Raw genomic sequence first — 16,866 nt, 5'->3', positions numbered from 1 at the left:
TCCTACTTAACAGGCTCAAGGTTTTGGCTGGTATATCTGGCTCTGCCCTAGACTGGTTTTCTTCCTATTTATCAGATAGGACCTTTTCTCTTAGGATTGACAGGTTCGCCTCTGACATTGCTGCTCTGACCTGTGGGGTCCCACAGGGTTCAGTTTTAGGTCCATTATTATTTTCTTTTTATATGCTTCCTTTGGCTGGTATCATTCAATCTTTTAGCGACCTGTCTTATCATTTTTATGCTGATGACATTCAGCTGCATATGTCCTTTAAGCCTCATCAACTGGATAGGCTGTCCACCCTAGTCCAGTGTTTAACTCAGGTTTCTGATTCGCTTTCAGGCAACTACCTCATTCTAAATACTAACAAGACCAAGACCATGATCATAGCTCCTCCTGAGCTACATTCTAAAATCAGTCAGGTTCTTGCCTCTTTCTGTCCTTCCGTCAAGTAAAACATTTGAAATCTTGGAGTAATATTTGACACTTCTCTGGCCTTGACTCTCATGTAAAATCGTTGTCTCGTTCCTGTTTCTATCATTTAAGAAACATCTCCAAATTGCAACATATCATCTCTTCAGCTGAGCCAAGGTGTGAAAACGGGTGTGGGTCACAATCAGCCAGGGTTTCAGGTGAGCTCATTGTATGAAAGTTTGGCCCCTAACACCCATAGAAAATATTGCACGGGAGTCAGGGACACACAAACTCACCTGGAGCACACACACAGAGGACAGTCTGCACTTTGTTGTCTTTTTACACTGTAAATAAACGCACTCGCTTCATTTAAAGAGTCTTGCATTTGAGGCCCGTATCCACAGATTTATATTTTTATCATGTTTTTTCTCATAGTTCTTGCTATCAAGGGTGGGGAAACTAGTTATTGGGTTTAAGGAGAATTACTTTTTACATGAATTCAGTTTGGATAGCTTTTGTAGCTCACCTAAATCAGGATATAAAAACTGCATTTTGTACTTTGCTTTCATTGATGATCCAAAACATTTAAGTGTGACAAATACAATGAACAAACAAATCAAAATAACAAACAAAAACACAAAGTCCAAAAGACACCAATGACTTTCACCAAATAGCATTTGACTGTAAATGCTGGCAATTATTAAATTCAGTGAGAACAAACATATTTACTTACACAGCCTTGTTGGAGGCTTTGATCACTGGCAGCAGCCTCAGAAGAGCCTCCTCTGAAGCAGAGTATTTCTTCAGGTCAAACACATCCAGATCTTTTTCTGATGACAGTAAGATGAATACCAGAGCTGACCACTGAGCAGGAGACAGTTGATCTGTGGAGAGACTTCCTGATCTGAGGGACTGTTGGATCTCCTCCACTAGAGAACAATCATTCAGTTCATTCAGACAGTGGAACAGATTGATACTTTTCTCTGAAGACAGATTCTCACTGAGCTTCTTCTTGATGTACTGGACTGTCTCCTGATTGGTCTGTGAGCTACTTCGTGTCTGTGTCAGCAGACCTCGTAGGAGAGTCTGATTGGTCTGCAGGGAAAGACCCAGGAGGAAGCGGAGGAACAAGTCCAGGTGTCCATTTGGACTCTGCAAGGTCTTGTCCACAGCACTCTGGTGGAGAGATTTTAGTCTTGGTGTATTAAATAATTTAGACCACATGGAGGTTGTTTCTTGTTCTTGCAGCAGATCTATTCCAGAGTTGACGAAGGTCAGATGGGCATGGAGAGCAGCCAGAAACTCCTGAACACTCAGATGGATGAAGCAGAACACCTTGTCCTGGTACAATCCGCTCTCCTCTTTAAAAATCTGTGTGAACACTCCTGAGTACACTGAGGCTGCTCTGATATCGATGCCACACTCTGTCAGGTCTGATTCATAGAAGATCAGGTTTCCTTCCTGCAGCTGATCAAAAGCCAGTTTTCCCAGAGACTCAATCATCTTCCTGCTCTCTGGACTCCAGTGTGGATCTGTCTCAGCTCCTCCATCATACTTGACCTTCTTCACTTTGGCCTGAACCACCAGGAAGTGGATGAACATGTCGGTCAAGGTCTTGGGCAGCTGTCCTCCCTCTCTGGTTTCCAGCACATCCTCCAGAACTGTAGCAGTGATCCAGCAGAAGACTGGGATGTGACACATGATGTGGAGGCTTCGTGATGTCTTGATGTGGGAGATAATCCTGCTGGCCTTTTCCTCATCTCTGAATCTCTTCATGAAGTACTCCTCCTTCTGTGGGTCAGTGAACCCTCTGACCTCTGTCACCATGCCAACACAGTCAGGAGGGATCTGATTGGCTGCTGCAGGCCGTGTGGTTATCCAGAAGTGAGCATATGGAAGAAGATTTCCCCTGATGAAGTTAATCAGCAGGACATCCACCGAGGTGGACTCTGTAATATCAGTCACACTCTCTGTGTTGCTGAAGTCCAAAGGAGGTCGACACTCATCCAGACCATCAAAGATGAACACAACCTGGAAGTCTTCAAAGCTGCAGATTCCTGCTTCTTTGGTTTCAGTAAAGAAGTGATGAACAAGTCCCACCAAGCTGAACTTTTCCTCTTTCAGCACATTCAGCTCTCTGAAAGTGAATGGAAATATGAACTGGATGTCCTGGTTGGCTTTGTCTTCAGCCCAGTCCAGGGTGTATTTCTGTGTTAAGACTGTTTTCCCAATGCCAGCCACTCCCTTTGTCAGCACTGTTCTGATTGGTTCATCTCTTCCATGTGAGGCCTTAAATATGTCTTCTTGTCTGACTGTTGTTTCTGGTCTGTCTGGTTTCCTGGCTGCTGTTTCAATCTGTCTGACTTCATGTTCATCATTGACCTCTGCAGTCCCTCCCTCTGTGATGTAGAGCTCTGTGTAGATCTGATTCAGAAGGGTTGGGTTTCCTGCTTTAGCGATCCCCTCAAACACACACTGGAACTTCTTCTTCAGCTTAGATTTAAGTTTACCCCGACACTTTTGAAGAACCTCTGAATTAAACACAGCAGATAAGATGATTTGTCAGTTTAAACAGTTTCAAGAACTGTTTTTTAATTGTTTATTTTTTTGCATCTTTATGATAACCGAAACCTTAAATCTCATCAGATATTTCAGTCAAATAATCTCACATCAAATTAGGCCTTCTACTCAACCATGTCTTATTTTCATTTTTAAAAAATGGTACAAAGTGTGGATGGGCTTCCATTTTTAGGTATATATGTGTAACCCAAGTAAAAACAGATGCATAAATAGCAAGAGACAAGTGAAGTCTAATAATATGAATAGCAAAGAGATAATTTGATTTATTGAATCTTGTTATTTAGTTAAAGGTCAAAGTTCATGTAAAATGGTTTGAAACATGTTGACGTTGTTTAAAATAAGTAATCATTCTTTTGTTGTGAATTCCTTGGTGGGGGGAGGAGGGTGGCAACATGGCGCCTGTGTTCGGCTTGGCCACTGTTGCTGCTCCGTGTGTTTGTCGACTGCTTCAATATATTGTTTTTTATCTTGTCATCTCAGCTGTGATATATCATGGTCTATTTGCTACTCGGATCTACAGTTCACAAAGTTTGTTGACTATCAAAGTATGTTTGGAAAAACACTTTTGACAGCTGGCAGAGCTACCACCAGGCTTTCCCTCCACCGTTTGTCCGCCCTCCTCCCTCTCCCGACTACCTGTACCTGTTCTTAGCTGCAAGCAAAAACCTAGGAGCAAGAACAAGGTTAAGATCGTCTAGAAGGGGCTGTAGGGCTGGTGTGTAGGCTAAAAGGAAACACACCCGACAGAGGGGAATTCTTCTGCTCCATGGTAGAGAACGTCTCCAGTATTTGGTACCAGTCCAATCAAGAAAGTGGAACCGGCTGTTCAAACCCCCACAAGGCTGCCCTCTGGGATTGAAATGATGGGACGAGGCGTGAGTTTCTCAAAATGGGCTCATTGAGTGCAGCACGGATAAGATCTTGGAGAAGCTTATGGCTGCCGTGAATACTCAGAACAAGACCTCTGAGTGCAAACTGGATTACATCTGGAGGGGCTCACTCGGAATAACACCTCTGAGCGCAAACTGGATCACACCTTGGAGAAGCTCACTGCGGTCGTGAGTTCTCAGAATCGGCTCTTTGAGCACAAGAATGACAACATCACAGAGGGTAAGTTTGATACCATCATGGAGAAGCTCACGGCTCTCCAACGGGAGATTGAGAGACCAGTGTACTGTTAGGACAGCTTTGAAATTCATATGAGTTGTTCGCAAAGTAAAAACCACCATCACTTCATGCAGAGACCCCTTCGGCGCCAGCTGCAGTCTCAAGGCTGGAGCTGAACAACAACACCCTGATAATAGACTGTGCTTAGACTGTTCTTCCCATTCTATGCAAGGCCACCTGGGTTGGCTGGAAGACTGTTTACTTAGCCTGGCAGGGCGAAGGACACTGTCTCAGCTGAACTTTGGACACATACACACACACACACAGACATATATACACATGCAGATGTACACTCATCCCCCCTCACCCCTCCAAACGCCTTCGACGCTTATTCCCTTCCGATGCTGACGGTGGATCAAGGAGACCAGCGCACAGGCTGCAGGCCCGGATGTACTGTCTACATTGGGTGTCTCTCACCCTTTACCCACCCCTGTTGCTTGTCATGTGTTTCTTTGGTGTATTAAGAGTTTTTTCATGTGGTATGTGCAGAGGTGGGGTTTTTTTCTGTTCTTAAACTGATCTCCCTGTTGGAGGTTAGTCTGGGGGAAAGTTGTTTTTTTCTCCTTATCTTTCCTCATGTGGTGCTTTTTCCATGTTATACCTCTCTGACCTGCCTTCCCCATGTGATGTTTGTGTAATGTATGTATGGTCGGAAGGGTAAGACGGCGCTGGCATGGCTGGCAGCCTTAACCCAATTTCCCTCGGGATGAATAAAGTATGATCAATCAATCAATCAATCGATCAATCAATCATTCAATCACGGGCAAACAGAACAATTACCGGGATCGGTGTCATGTCTGGAGATGTGGGAGTTTTCACCTTGGCCTGTCATTCTACAAGACCACAATTCCACAGCTAGAGGTACAGGGAGACTAAGTCCTCATTCCAGGTGTCTGCTGTCAATTCCCCGTCAATCAGCTATTGATGACGTCAGCCTGTCACCTCTGCTTCAGATTGCTCTCCTGAATGCTTGCTCCATAGCCTACAAATCATTTGTACTGAATTCACTGTTTCTTACTAAATCTTGGCAGCGGGAGAATGAATCTATCCACCTTAATGAGCTCTGCCCACTCGACTGTCACTTCATTGGGACTCTGTGTTTGGACCGCCCTGGTGGTGGTCTAGTAACCATTCACCAGATCAGTTTCACTTGCAGAGCTATGGACTCTGAGTCTTTCCCTTCCTTTGAGTCAGCTTCTTTAGGTTGGTTCATCAGATATATCTCATTGTACAGGGTGGGCCATTATATGGATACACCATAATAACATGGGAATGGTTGGTGGTATTAAAGTCCTATTTGTGGCACATTAGTATATGTGAGGGGGCAAACTCCTAAAGATGGGTGGTGACCATGGTCGCCATTAAGAAGTCCCCCATCTTGAATACAACTTTTGTTTTTTCAATAGGAAGACGGCCATGTGACACATCAAACTTTTTGGTAATGTCACAAGAAAAACAAACTGGTGTTTGTATTCAAGATTTTACGGACTTTTTATGTTCGATTATTAAACTTGAGAAGGTCTTAATGATTGGGGATTTCAACCTTCACATGGATGATCTTAGCTGTAGCATGGCCTCTGACTTTCTATCCATTACAGACTCTTTTAATTTTATTCAGCATGTCTCTGGACCCACCCATGTTAAAGGCCACACCTTGGACCTCGTGTTTTCTCTTGACTTAGACATAATTAATGTCTGTGTTAAGGACCTACAAGTGAGTGACCTTTCCGGTGTTATTTTTATTCTTAGCTTCCCTCTGTACACACCATCTTCTAATCTCATGTTCCATAAGCGGTTCATAAATCAGGATGTTGCTTTGAAGGCTGCACTGATGCTAATGTTGCTACACAGTGCTTCAACAATCACTGCTTGGAGATTTTAAATTCAGTGGTACCTATGAAATCTGTCATTGCTGCCCCAAAAAGAGCTCGTCCACAGATAAATGATGACGTAAGGAAGGTCAAAAGAATCTGTAGAAAAGTAGAACACCTTAGGAAATCAACTAAACCTAAAGTTCACAGACTCCACCTTAGGGAACTTTGGGTTTCCCTGCATGAAACCATAAAAACAGCCAGATCAGGATATATTTCTCAGTTAATCTTATCAAGCAAGAGAAATTCCAAGGTACTGTTTGACTCCATAAACTCTATTGTTTCCCCCATGGTCCACCCAAGTATCCGTGTCCTCTATATCTGAGACTGATGACTTTCTAAGCTTCTCTGTGGATAAAGTTAATAATGTCTGTATGAGCACTGGTTCTTCAATACCGTCTGTTTGTGTCTCTGGGCCACCTCCCCCTCATTTACTGTCAGTGTTTAACCCAATGATCATGCATTACTTTTCACTCCTGCTGAATAAACGTCACATTCTAAGGACCTATTCATGAGATTGCTCCCTAATTAGACTCCACGTCCCAAGGACCTCAACAGCTCAACAGTCAGGCCGGTGGCTCTGACATCCCAACTGATCAAGACCCTGGAGTGGATGGTCCTGGCACTGCTTCAGCTCCTGGCGAGCTCATGATGATGCCATCGTTCACATCCTATATCATTCCCTCTCTCACCTGGAGACCGCTGGGAACACTGTGAGAATCATATTCTTTGATTTCTCCACTGCCTTTAACACCATTCTTCCCACAGTTCTGAAGGACAAGCTGTAAAACCCAGGAGCGGACCATCACTTCGCTGCATGGATACCACAGTATGTCAAAACTTAGGGCTGTGTATCGGACTGGGTCGTCTGCAGTACCGGGGCCCCACAGGGAACGGTTCTGGCTCCGTTCCTCTTCACCATCTACACTGCAGACTTCTCCCACAACGCCACCCAGTGCTTCCTGCAGAAATTCTCTGATCACTGTACAATAGTCAGCCTCAGGACTGATCGGGATGACAGGGAGTATAGAGAAGTGACCCAAGACTTTGTGGACTGGTGCCAGTAGAACCATCTCAAGATCAACAGTGGAAAAAACCAAGGAGCTGGTGCTAGACTTCCGCAGGCACAAACATCCTCCACTGCAACCACTGAACACCCAAGGTATGGACATTGAGCCTGTAGACAGCTGTGGAGGCTCAGGTCTTTTGGAGTGAAGACCTTGTATGACTCTGTAATGCCCTCAGCTAACTTTTACGGTGTGGTCTGCTGGGGTGGCAGCAATTCTGCATCTCTGCGGGGGACAGAAAGAGACTGAACAGGCTGATCTGGAGGGCCAGCTCTGTTCTAGGATGTTGGACAACATCTGCAACCCAATGCAGAATATTCTGACAGCAATAAGCAGCTCCTTCAGTGGGACATAGAGATTTTGCAGGTCTTACCTTCCAACTGCTGTCGGACTACAACATGGTCTCTGCAGATGACCATGAATGTGCAGACAGACACAAACATCCAATACACCATGATAGCCTTTGCCCAGTCTTCCTTATATGCAATATTATGTGCAATACCAACTGCATTTTTTTTCTTCCTACTATAACAGAGAATTTTATTCTATTTTGTTGGTACTTCATTCTATTTTATTTAGTATGTTATTGTTGTTATATAGTCTGTTATTCTATTTTATCTTATCCTATTGTATTGTGATTACTGCTCTTAAACTTGTTCTTTCTGTTGTGACCCATAAAATTTCCCACGTGTGGGACAAATAAAGATTTATCTTATCTTATCTTACGATTATCTTATCTTAGTCTCTACAGACTAACTAATGTATTCTTACCTTCTGATGAAACTGTTGAAGCTTCCTGGGCTGGGGGACTTCCTGTTGGAGGAAAGTGCACTTTGAATCGTAAACTGGTCTTTTTAAAAATGAAAACCATCATGGCTTCAAAATGATGTAAATATAACATTTCTACATCGTTTCAGGAGAAAAGAAGTCAAAGTCAAAGTCAAACTAAAAAGGTATAAGTTTAAAACATTTCATAAAATACAATTTGTTGTTGTTTCTGCATGCTGCACTGAACTTTTAATGTGTCTTTTTTCTTTTACTAACCTTCTTTCATCTTCTCTAAAATCTGCATCGCTACCTCCATCACATGGTCTGAATACGCCTGCACCATCACGTCTACAGTTTTCAGCCTGTCTGCATTCTCCAGCTGGCACTTATAGATTTTGGGGAATTCACCTCCAGGTTCATACTGCAGGTAAAAGTGGAAATGCTTCACCTCCTCGTCTCCCAAGTTCTTCAACATTTCCAGCAGCTGCACTGGTAAGGCCTTCTCCATCTCTGATCTGTAAAACATGCCGACATGTAAATGGTGAGTCTTAACACATCTTTTTACTTATTTAGTATATTTCAGAGTAGATTACAAATTTAATCTGGTTTTTTAGGATTTACTTAGAAGTGACTTTCATGGATGGATTCCTCTGTGATGGGAATGACATATATTTAATGATAAAGAATCAATAATGAATTCTTGTCATGGGATGTGACAAGAACTGACCTAAAAATGTCAAAAGATCATTAAACCTGAGTTGTATTAGAATTAAGTGTGTCATTTAGTTAACAATAACCTATAGTGGTCATAGGTATATTTTATTTAATGTACTTTCACCTGTAACAATGCTGTTAATATATAAATTAAAGAGAAACTCCTGGAATCAAACAAACTGTCAAAAAAAACAAAAAAACAAAAAACAAAGAGGGCTTGCAATCTTTAGACAAGTCTATTATAAAAACAAAGACAAAACAAATAAAGAAAATAAAAGGACAAGGTGCCAGACAAAGATAAACACTCAAATTAGTTCTATCAGGAGTTTCATATATACTTGCACAGTTTAACATGAGGTTTCTAAAACTGAACTAGAGTCAGAAATTTGGCACCAAGAAGAAATGTATAGTAATCAAAGTTACAGTATAATTATCTGATGATGGGATAACTAGGTTAGAGCAGACAAACACATGAGGATCAACTTCAACCTAAAGCCACTCAGGGCTGAAAACACATGCTGGAAATGACGCACTCACTCTACAACATCACACTAGTTTCATACAAATCAAAGTCAAACCTACTTTATGCTGTTTTCATATGGCCATTTCAAATGCTCATTGTAATAGAGTGAATTGTTGCCCCCCAGTGGTAAAATGTTACAGGGCTAGTTCTTGGTTGACCAACATATAACAAGGTTCAAGGTTCAAGGTTCTTTATTTGTCACATGCATAGTTATACAAGTATAACACACAGTGAAATGTAGCCTGACACGCTCCTCGACATGTGCAAAAATTGGGGGGGGGGGGGGGGGGGGGGGGGGGGAGTGGGTGTAGAGGAAGAACATTATATATATACTATATATATATATATATATATATATATATATATATAGTATATACACTGGGTGAATGTGCAGTAGTAGCAGCAAGCAGGTGAATTCTGTACATTAATATGAATAGACATCTGACTATTTTACAGGATAGACAATATAAACATATTTAAAATTAAAGGAATTTGAAATGTACATTGTGCCTTGGTGCCTCGGTGCCCTAACAAAAAAGGTAGTTTGCTAAGAAAACAACAAGTTAGTGTGTGATGTCCTGCTGTTCAATAAAGCACGTATCCACGTCCTTCTGTCCTGATCTTTTCAAAGACCCTAATCCAGAATATCACACTCACTAAACAATTTGTGCTCCTCCATCCAGCAACACCTGAAACAACTGAGTGGAAGTTCCTACCTACACTGTGTTTGAAGCAAAGCACAAAGGAGACATCTGCTGAAGCAGCTGGAGTCCTACAGACACTCAGCCTCTTCATTTCAGAAACACCTCCTACAACATCCATTCTTTACACTCTGGATGTATCCCAATTCAGGGGCTGCCCTTCAAGGATGCATTTTGTGACTCGGATTAAAAAGATGCATAAATAGTAAAAGATAAGTGAAGTCTAAGAACATAAATATCAAAGAGTAAAATTCATCTATTTAAATTTGTTGTTTGTTAAAAAGATCAAAGTTCAGGTAAAATGATTAAAACACGTTTGCATTGTTTAAAATGAGTTATCTTTCTTTTATTGTGAATTGCTTGTGAGAACTGTAATTTCCTACGGGGATATGGTGTGTGAAGGTAACACAGGGTGGAGAAGGAAAAAGGGAAAAAGGGAGAGAGCGCAAGGAGAGAGGGCGGTGGTGCGCAGTGTTGCCAACTCCCCAGTAAGGAAAATCGCTATTGGCTGTCCTTAAAGTTGCCAAATGACATCATCGCATAATTTCCATAATTGGTCATGCTAATGTAATTGTAACCTACGTTGTTGGAGAGATAAATAACATCGTGGAAGAGACATAAAGTGAGTAAAAAATACCCTAAATGCATTTAGAAATTATTTAGAACTACAAATTAAATTTATTTTAGCAATTATTGTTTTTTTTAACGTCACAAATCCAACCCTGCACCTTTATCTGGGCTTGGACCGGCAAAAGTGACCCGAAATAGGTGCTCTTTTGGAGTTACTTTCTGTGTGTGTGTTTATGTTTAAACCTTGTGATCCAAAAACAGCATAACAGTAAAAGAAGAACTGACTGCATTACAGTAAGTGTGGAAGCAGCGGCTTCGCTCATGCGCGATTCATTTGCTGTTTGGACTAGTGATGGGATTTCCGGCTCTTTTTAGAGAACCGGCTCAGCTCGGCTCACTAAAAAGAGCCGGCTCTTTCGGCTCCCAACCGGCTCTTCAGGTTGTTTTGTTGCTTTAATTAATTTATTATTAACAATAATATAAAATTATGCACAAAAGGAATTACTAATGTGAAAAAGGTGGTTTTATTTATATATGTTTATATCTAAATATATATAAACATATATATATTTATACCAAAACACATTTCTAGCATGAACTGAACTTCCAAAACAGAGCTACCGTGATCACTTAAATTACACAATTGAAAGCATATGTGTATGGTTTGTGTATTTATACACAAACACTCATGTATATTTAAATAATTAAAAAAAAAATGAATTTACCTGTTACTACCACACACCAAATCTGGTGGTTGGTACTTCCTTGCTTGTTTAGCCTGTAGGTTTTTATGTGCTTTGTCTGTAGGGGCCACCGTAAATATACTTTTATTTATTCAATTCACATAAAATGTAATAAATAAATCATAAAATACAAAAAACAACTATTTACATTTCAACTTTTAACTATTTAAATTTTCAGCTTTTTCCTTTTAAACAAATTCAAAGTGAAAACAACACAAAACACTGCAAACCACAACACAATTAAATATAAATTATAATAGGAAAACAAAATATTCTCTGTCATATGGACCTGCATGAATAAACTTTCTGAATCCTTTATCATCCGCAACTGAAAATAGTTGTGGATGATTACTATACCTTTCTAATGTGACGTTGTTGGCCCTGCTCTCTCTCTCTCTCCTGCTCTGTTCCTTTGTGAGAGTGTAACTACCGCCCCTCCCCCCTCTGCCCAGCGCAAAGCACAAGGCTCACATGCAGAGTGAAGCGTAAAAAAAGTGCGAGAGAGTGAGAGGGTGAGAGAAAGAAAAAAAAACACGGCTCCTTATGTCTCGCGTTGTTCACGTCAATGATCCGGCATTAAGAGCCGTTTCGTTCGCGACCGACACATCACTTGTGCTTTCAGTTACAGAAGCAGGTGAAACTTTTAACTGCCTCTAATGTCTGAGATTAAAAATGAATTCAAACCTGCTCTCATTCCACTCGGCGTTGTTGGTCCAGCTCTGAGTCAGTTGCCATGAAATATGGAGCGGCAGATTTGTGCTGTTTGTGCTGGAGATGATCATGTGACAATGAGTTCAGGAAAGTGAAGTAAAACTTTAAAAAAGGAACCAAACACACAGGTATTCATGAGGAAGTTTGGATGAAACAAAAGCAGAAATGCAGTCTGGACTTTAGAAACATGTAGAAATGTTTGTTGTCCTGTTACTGAGAGCAGCATTAAAATTATGTTTCTATTGTAGTGACACTTTAAACTGGTTCCACTGCAGATCACAGAAACACTGTTAGTGGAAGCTGTTTTTAGCTGAGCTGTGTCCTTAATCCAAACTGAAGTGAACAGTTTGCTGCAGAGCAGGAAGCATCTTCATGACAAACTCGTGTTACACTTTAACAGCTCCATGTTTCTTCTTCTACTTGTTTTAACTGAAAACGTTGACTTCCTGTCTCACTAACAGTGAATAACTGCTCTTCTTTAATCATTTGTTTGATGCTGATTTTATACATTCATTTAGATTTAATCAGTTCAAAAATGTTTCCATGACATTCATCATTATTTTCCAAATGTCCCACTGACTGCAGCAATAAATAATAAATCAAAGGCTTCACAGTCTGTGGGCCCACTGTGGGTCCTGAATTATTTCCATGAAAAAACCTTTAAAGTGTCTGATAGAAGTTCTACAAGTGAGTCCTCTTGTTCTCACATGTCTGAGCTCCTCACTGAACTTCAGCTTCAGACCAACAAGTCCAAACCTGCTACACTGACAGACAGGAAGGAGTCAGGGCTCCACCTCTGACGGAGAGGGAGGCAGATTTTCACAATAAGAGCACATGTTCCAAGAGGACTTTGATGTATTGTGAGCTGTTGAAGGATGGGATGGACTAATGTTACAACCATTTTAAATTCAAACACTTTCATTTGCCTGAATATCAAGCATCATCACTTACACACTGAGTCACAGTCAGCTGTAAGGATGGGTATTGATAAGATTTTCACGATTCCGATTCCATTTTCGATTCTGTTTAACGATTCGATTCTTTATCGATTCTCTTATCGATTCTTTTTTAAAAAGGAGAACACTAAGGTCGATTAGCTTAGAACTTTGTTTTATATCTTCTCTTTGAACAAGGTAGAAATTTAGGAGTAACATGACCTTACAAACCCAGCAGTGAGATCTTAAGAGATCCAGCCTATGGCTCTTCAATGGGGTGTCACAGGGTCCCCAGGAAAAAAATTGTAAATGTAAAATAATAAAATAAATATTCTTCTGTAGCAATAACAAAGTATAACATAAATTGTTCTGTGGCAATTACACAAGAATATCCAGTAATGTCCCTGCCTACAATTAAACACATTCACTTACCGAAAATCGGGGGCATCTGCTGTGGCAAATGGGGGCAAGGCTTTGACCACAAACTTAGACACTGCTCGGTGACATTCGTCTATCCTGGCCTGAAAGGAGACGCTACCGGTAGACTGCAGCGAGAACTGCCAGCATCTGAGCCAGACTCTGTCTCTCTCATCATGATCACATGATCACATCATGAGCACAGTAATGGCAGGTTTGTAATAAGACAGATCGCGCTAACATAATATGCACTGTTAGTTGATTATTTACCTGCTGCATTAACGGGAGAGGACGTGCAAACGTTAGCGCTGCTGCTGGGTTGAGAGTCACGAGTCCGGAGCGGAATTAAAAACACGACATTCATTTAAGGTCATCGTGTGTTTTGTGAGCAAATGCTTTTGCATATTCGTAGTGTTCTCTCCCTTAAATGAAATATCTACTTTGCAAGTTGCCCTGTTGTCATCGGTTCTCATAAAGTATAATCAAACTTTTGAGCGTTTGAGCCGCCATGTTTCCTGCCAGGTAAATGACGCTCCGCAACGTGGTGACGTCATTTGGGGCAACTGGAAACGATAAGAGAATCGTTTACAAAAATGGCAACCGATTCCAAGGAATTGAAACAGTGGGAACCGGTTCTCAACAAGAACCGGTTTTCGATACCCATCCCTAGTCAGCTGACTGCTCCTGTAGATGGAGGACAGACGTTTATTATCAGTGAAGACAGCAAAGTTCATAAAGACACAGATGAGGGAGTTTGGTGTGGAAGAACACCTTTGGGATGAAGCAGAGTAAAGGAAAAATAAACATAATAACAGGCTCATAATGATGATGTTATATTTGGAATAAGTGCACATCTAAAGGGCACAAACAGTGAAGCTGTGAACTCTCTCTGCTGTGACTCCATCATCTAAAGACACTGTGGATGTGACACAGAGAGGAAGCTGAGCTTTTCTTCCTGCTCTTTCTCTCGCTTCACTTTCCTGTTAAACTTTGGAAGCACAAATCAAAGACAGTCAGAGGAACTCAGCCAGACCAGCTGCTGCTCCATCTACAGGTGGAGACACCACCCACGTGTCTGTAGGAGAACCAGAGTCACAAAGTAACAGAGTGAAGAGCAGCAGGTGAAGCACAGAGGACACAAAAAGGAAGGAAAGAAGGAAACAAGGTCCATCTGTGTCCTTTCAAACAAGCATCAAGGTTTCATAGCTAATGAGCATAAAGCTGTGACCTGGAACCAGCTGGAAACACACAGTTCATACAGAAGTGATTTGATCACCATACATATCAGGAAATCAGTCATTCAGTCTTCATGGATCCACACTGATGACATGCACAGTTACTTCCTGGTGTCACTGGTGTGTCGGGTTCCTGGTGTTCGCCCAGTGTTTGCACTTGTTTCATGTTTATTCACCTGTTCACATTTCCTGTTGTCATGTTTGCTTCCTGTGTGTTATTAGTTCTGTTCAGCTGTGTGTCCCTGATCATCATCATCAGCTAGAGTGTTTAAACCCTCAGTGTCTCTCTGCTCAGCGTCATTGTTGATGTTAATGTGCTCGACTCTGCACGTGTGTTCGCTTCAGTCCTTTCAGCTCAGCCAGTCATCCTGTGTTTGTGATGATAAACAGCAGCCTTCACCTCCCTGTGAGTCCTTTCCTCACCCACACGGCAACCACTGACATGATGGGACCACCTGCTTTGGGAACTGTTCCCAGTCGGGCTTGCTCTGCTTGGAAGTGTTTCCAGAAGCTGGAGGCCAACAGGAGCTGATTCAAAGCTGCACAGAGCCCATTTACATGCAGCCTAAGTTATGTTTGTTTTGTTATAACTGCCACATGTCCCCACATCACATGCAGCCAATCATAAAGTTACTCAAAATACAAAGGATTTTACATTTGCACCATTTCATTCTTGTGATAGTTAAACTGAGTTATTAGGATAAAATCCTTTTCAACATAGCCAAATAAACCTGCCATAGAAACAGGCATGTATCTGACTGTGTCAGCTGAGTTATTAGTTACAACTCACCCAGCTGTTTCATTGGCTGTGCCCTTACATGTGACCTTGGCTACATTTTTGCTGAGTCGGAGTTTTCTATCAGGTTTCTCCACCCTGAGGTCAGAGGTCAGCTCTGTCTCACACTCAGTACAAACCACCAGCATCACTCAGTCTGCAAGTGTCACATTAGTCGACTGGTAGTGACGGTTGTGCCGATGCAGTGGATTTACCACATGTGAGCTTACTGCAGTATGTTGACACAGATGTGCATTCAGATCCAACTGAGCCTGTCTGTGATCAGCACAAGCACCACGAGCAGCCCTCTAACATCACACCTCAGCCCGTGGAATATTCACCTGTTAGTGCTGAGCTGGATCACTAAACTGTTGTCCTACAGACAACTCTGCAAACACATCTGTACATCCTGTCACACATCATTTGCACCTTTGGGTGAACTTTAGCAAAGGTCACGTATTAAAAAACACAAACAGCCAATTGAAAAGCCTGGCTGAGTGATAACACAGAGAGGTTTCAATATGTACACAAGGATTTCCACACAATAACAGCTCCATTCCCAGCAACACACCCACTGTGTTTAAGGTGGACTGGGTAAAGAGTAAGAACAGACAAACAGATGAAGGTGAACGAATGCTCAGACATGTGAGATAAAGGCTCTGTACTTGTGCTGGTAGATGTCTCGGTCTGGGCTGATGTGGTTCTGATGTCCAGGTCGTCCCATAGACAGCCGTGCAGGACCGCGTGCCTCATCACTCCAATCCTGTTTGTAATCTACAAGGAAACCAAGAAGGCTCACTGCTCTGTGGAAGCAAATATGTTTTTGAAAGGTGTTGTGATTTCCTCAAACTACCAGTCTTTACATCTTGCACAAGCACATCACACATTATCAGGAAATAATGCTTTTGTCTTCTTTGAAAGCTGTGATGCTGCTTGGAGACATAAGTACAAAAGTAACGTGTTCAGCAGCTGCAGCTCAGAGCTGGAAGTACAAGTGTGGCAACATGTGGCCAGAGTGGTGACAGAGCTGAACACTAACCTCTGTTATGGTGGATAAATAATGCAGCTGCATTATTAAGGCTCCTCATGGCTGCACAATACAGGCATCAGCAAAGGACAAGAATCCCAACTAGGAGTAGAGCCCAACCCGAATACGGTATTCAGAAAAGCACGAATAACCTGTTTTTTATGAATACTTATTTCGAGCAAATACCTATTAAATATTTGTATTCGGGAACAAGAAAAACTTTATATCAAAAAGCTGAGTTTCCTTATGAGACTGCAGTGCATGACGGGATGAGTGAGTGACACAGGCTGCTGCACACAGCTGAGCGATAACTGGGGTCCAGAGGCAGTTTAACTTTAGTAACAAAAACTTTAGTGAAACTTTGAGCAGGAAGGAAACACCCAGAGAGCCATGAAGATTTAAGGCTCAGCTCTGAAGGCAAAGCAGGTCTGAGCCTGTGTTAGCAAGCTGTACCTAATAAAGTGGCAGCAAGGACTCAGTCAGTAATGATCAGAGCCAGCAGGGGGCAGCACAGAGAGGTGAGGCGCTGTCAGAGAAGCAGGCTGACATCAGACTGGTCATATTCCATCATCTATACCTGAAATAATAAACAAGCACACAGCCAGAGGTTCTGTTTCGCTGCAGGGTCTCTTTGTTCTTCACATACGTGTT

The 16,866-nt window shown here is 41.9% G+C and overlaps 1 protein-coding gene across 1 annotated transcript in view; it reads right to left on the bottom strand.

Moving 5' to 3' along the window:
* The window catches only part of LOC113019571 (NACHT, LRR and PYD domains-containing protein 12-like), a 103,800-nt gene that overhangs the window by 66,564 nt on the left and 20,370 nt on the right, over positions 1-16,866 (bottom strand). Inside the window, exon 6 of the mRNA XM_026163334.1 lies at positions 1,145-2,942. Coding sequence (XP_026019119.1) covers positions 1,145-2,942 — 1,798 coding nt within the window. The remainder of the gene's footprint in view (positions 1-1,144; positions 2,943-16,866) is intronic.

The sequence above is a fragment of the Astatotilapia calliptera genome, chromosome 3, assembly GCF_900246225.1.
Source record: "Astatotilapia calliptera chromosome 3, fAstCal1.2, whole genome shotgun sequence".
In the NCBI taxonomy this organism is placed as follows: domain Eukaryota; kingdom Metazoa; phylum Chordata; class Actinopteri; order Cichliformes; family Cichlidae; genus Astatotilapia; species Astatotilapia calliptera.
Note: the sequence above shows the minus strand (reverse complement) of the source record. Positions and strands in the feature narration are given on the sequence as shown.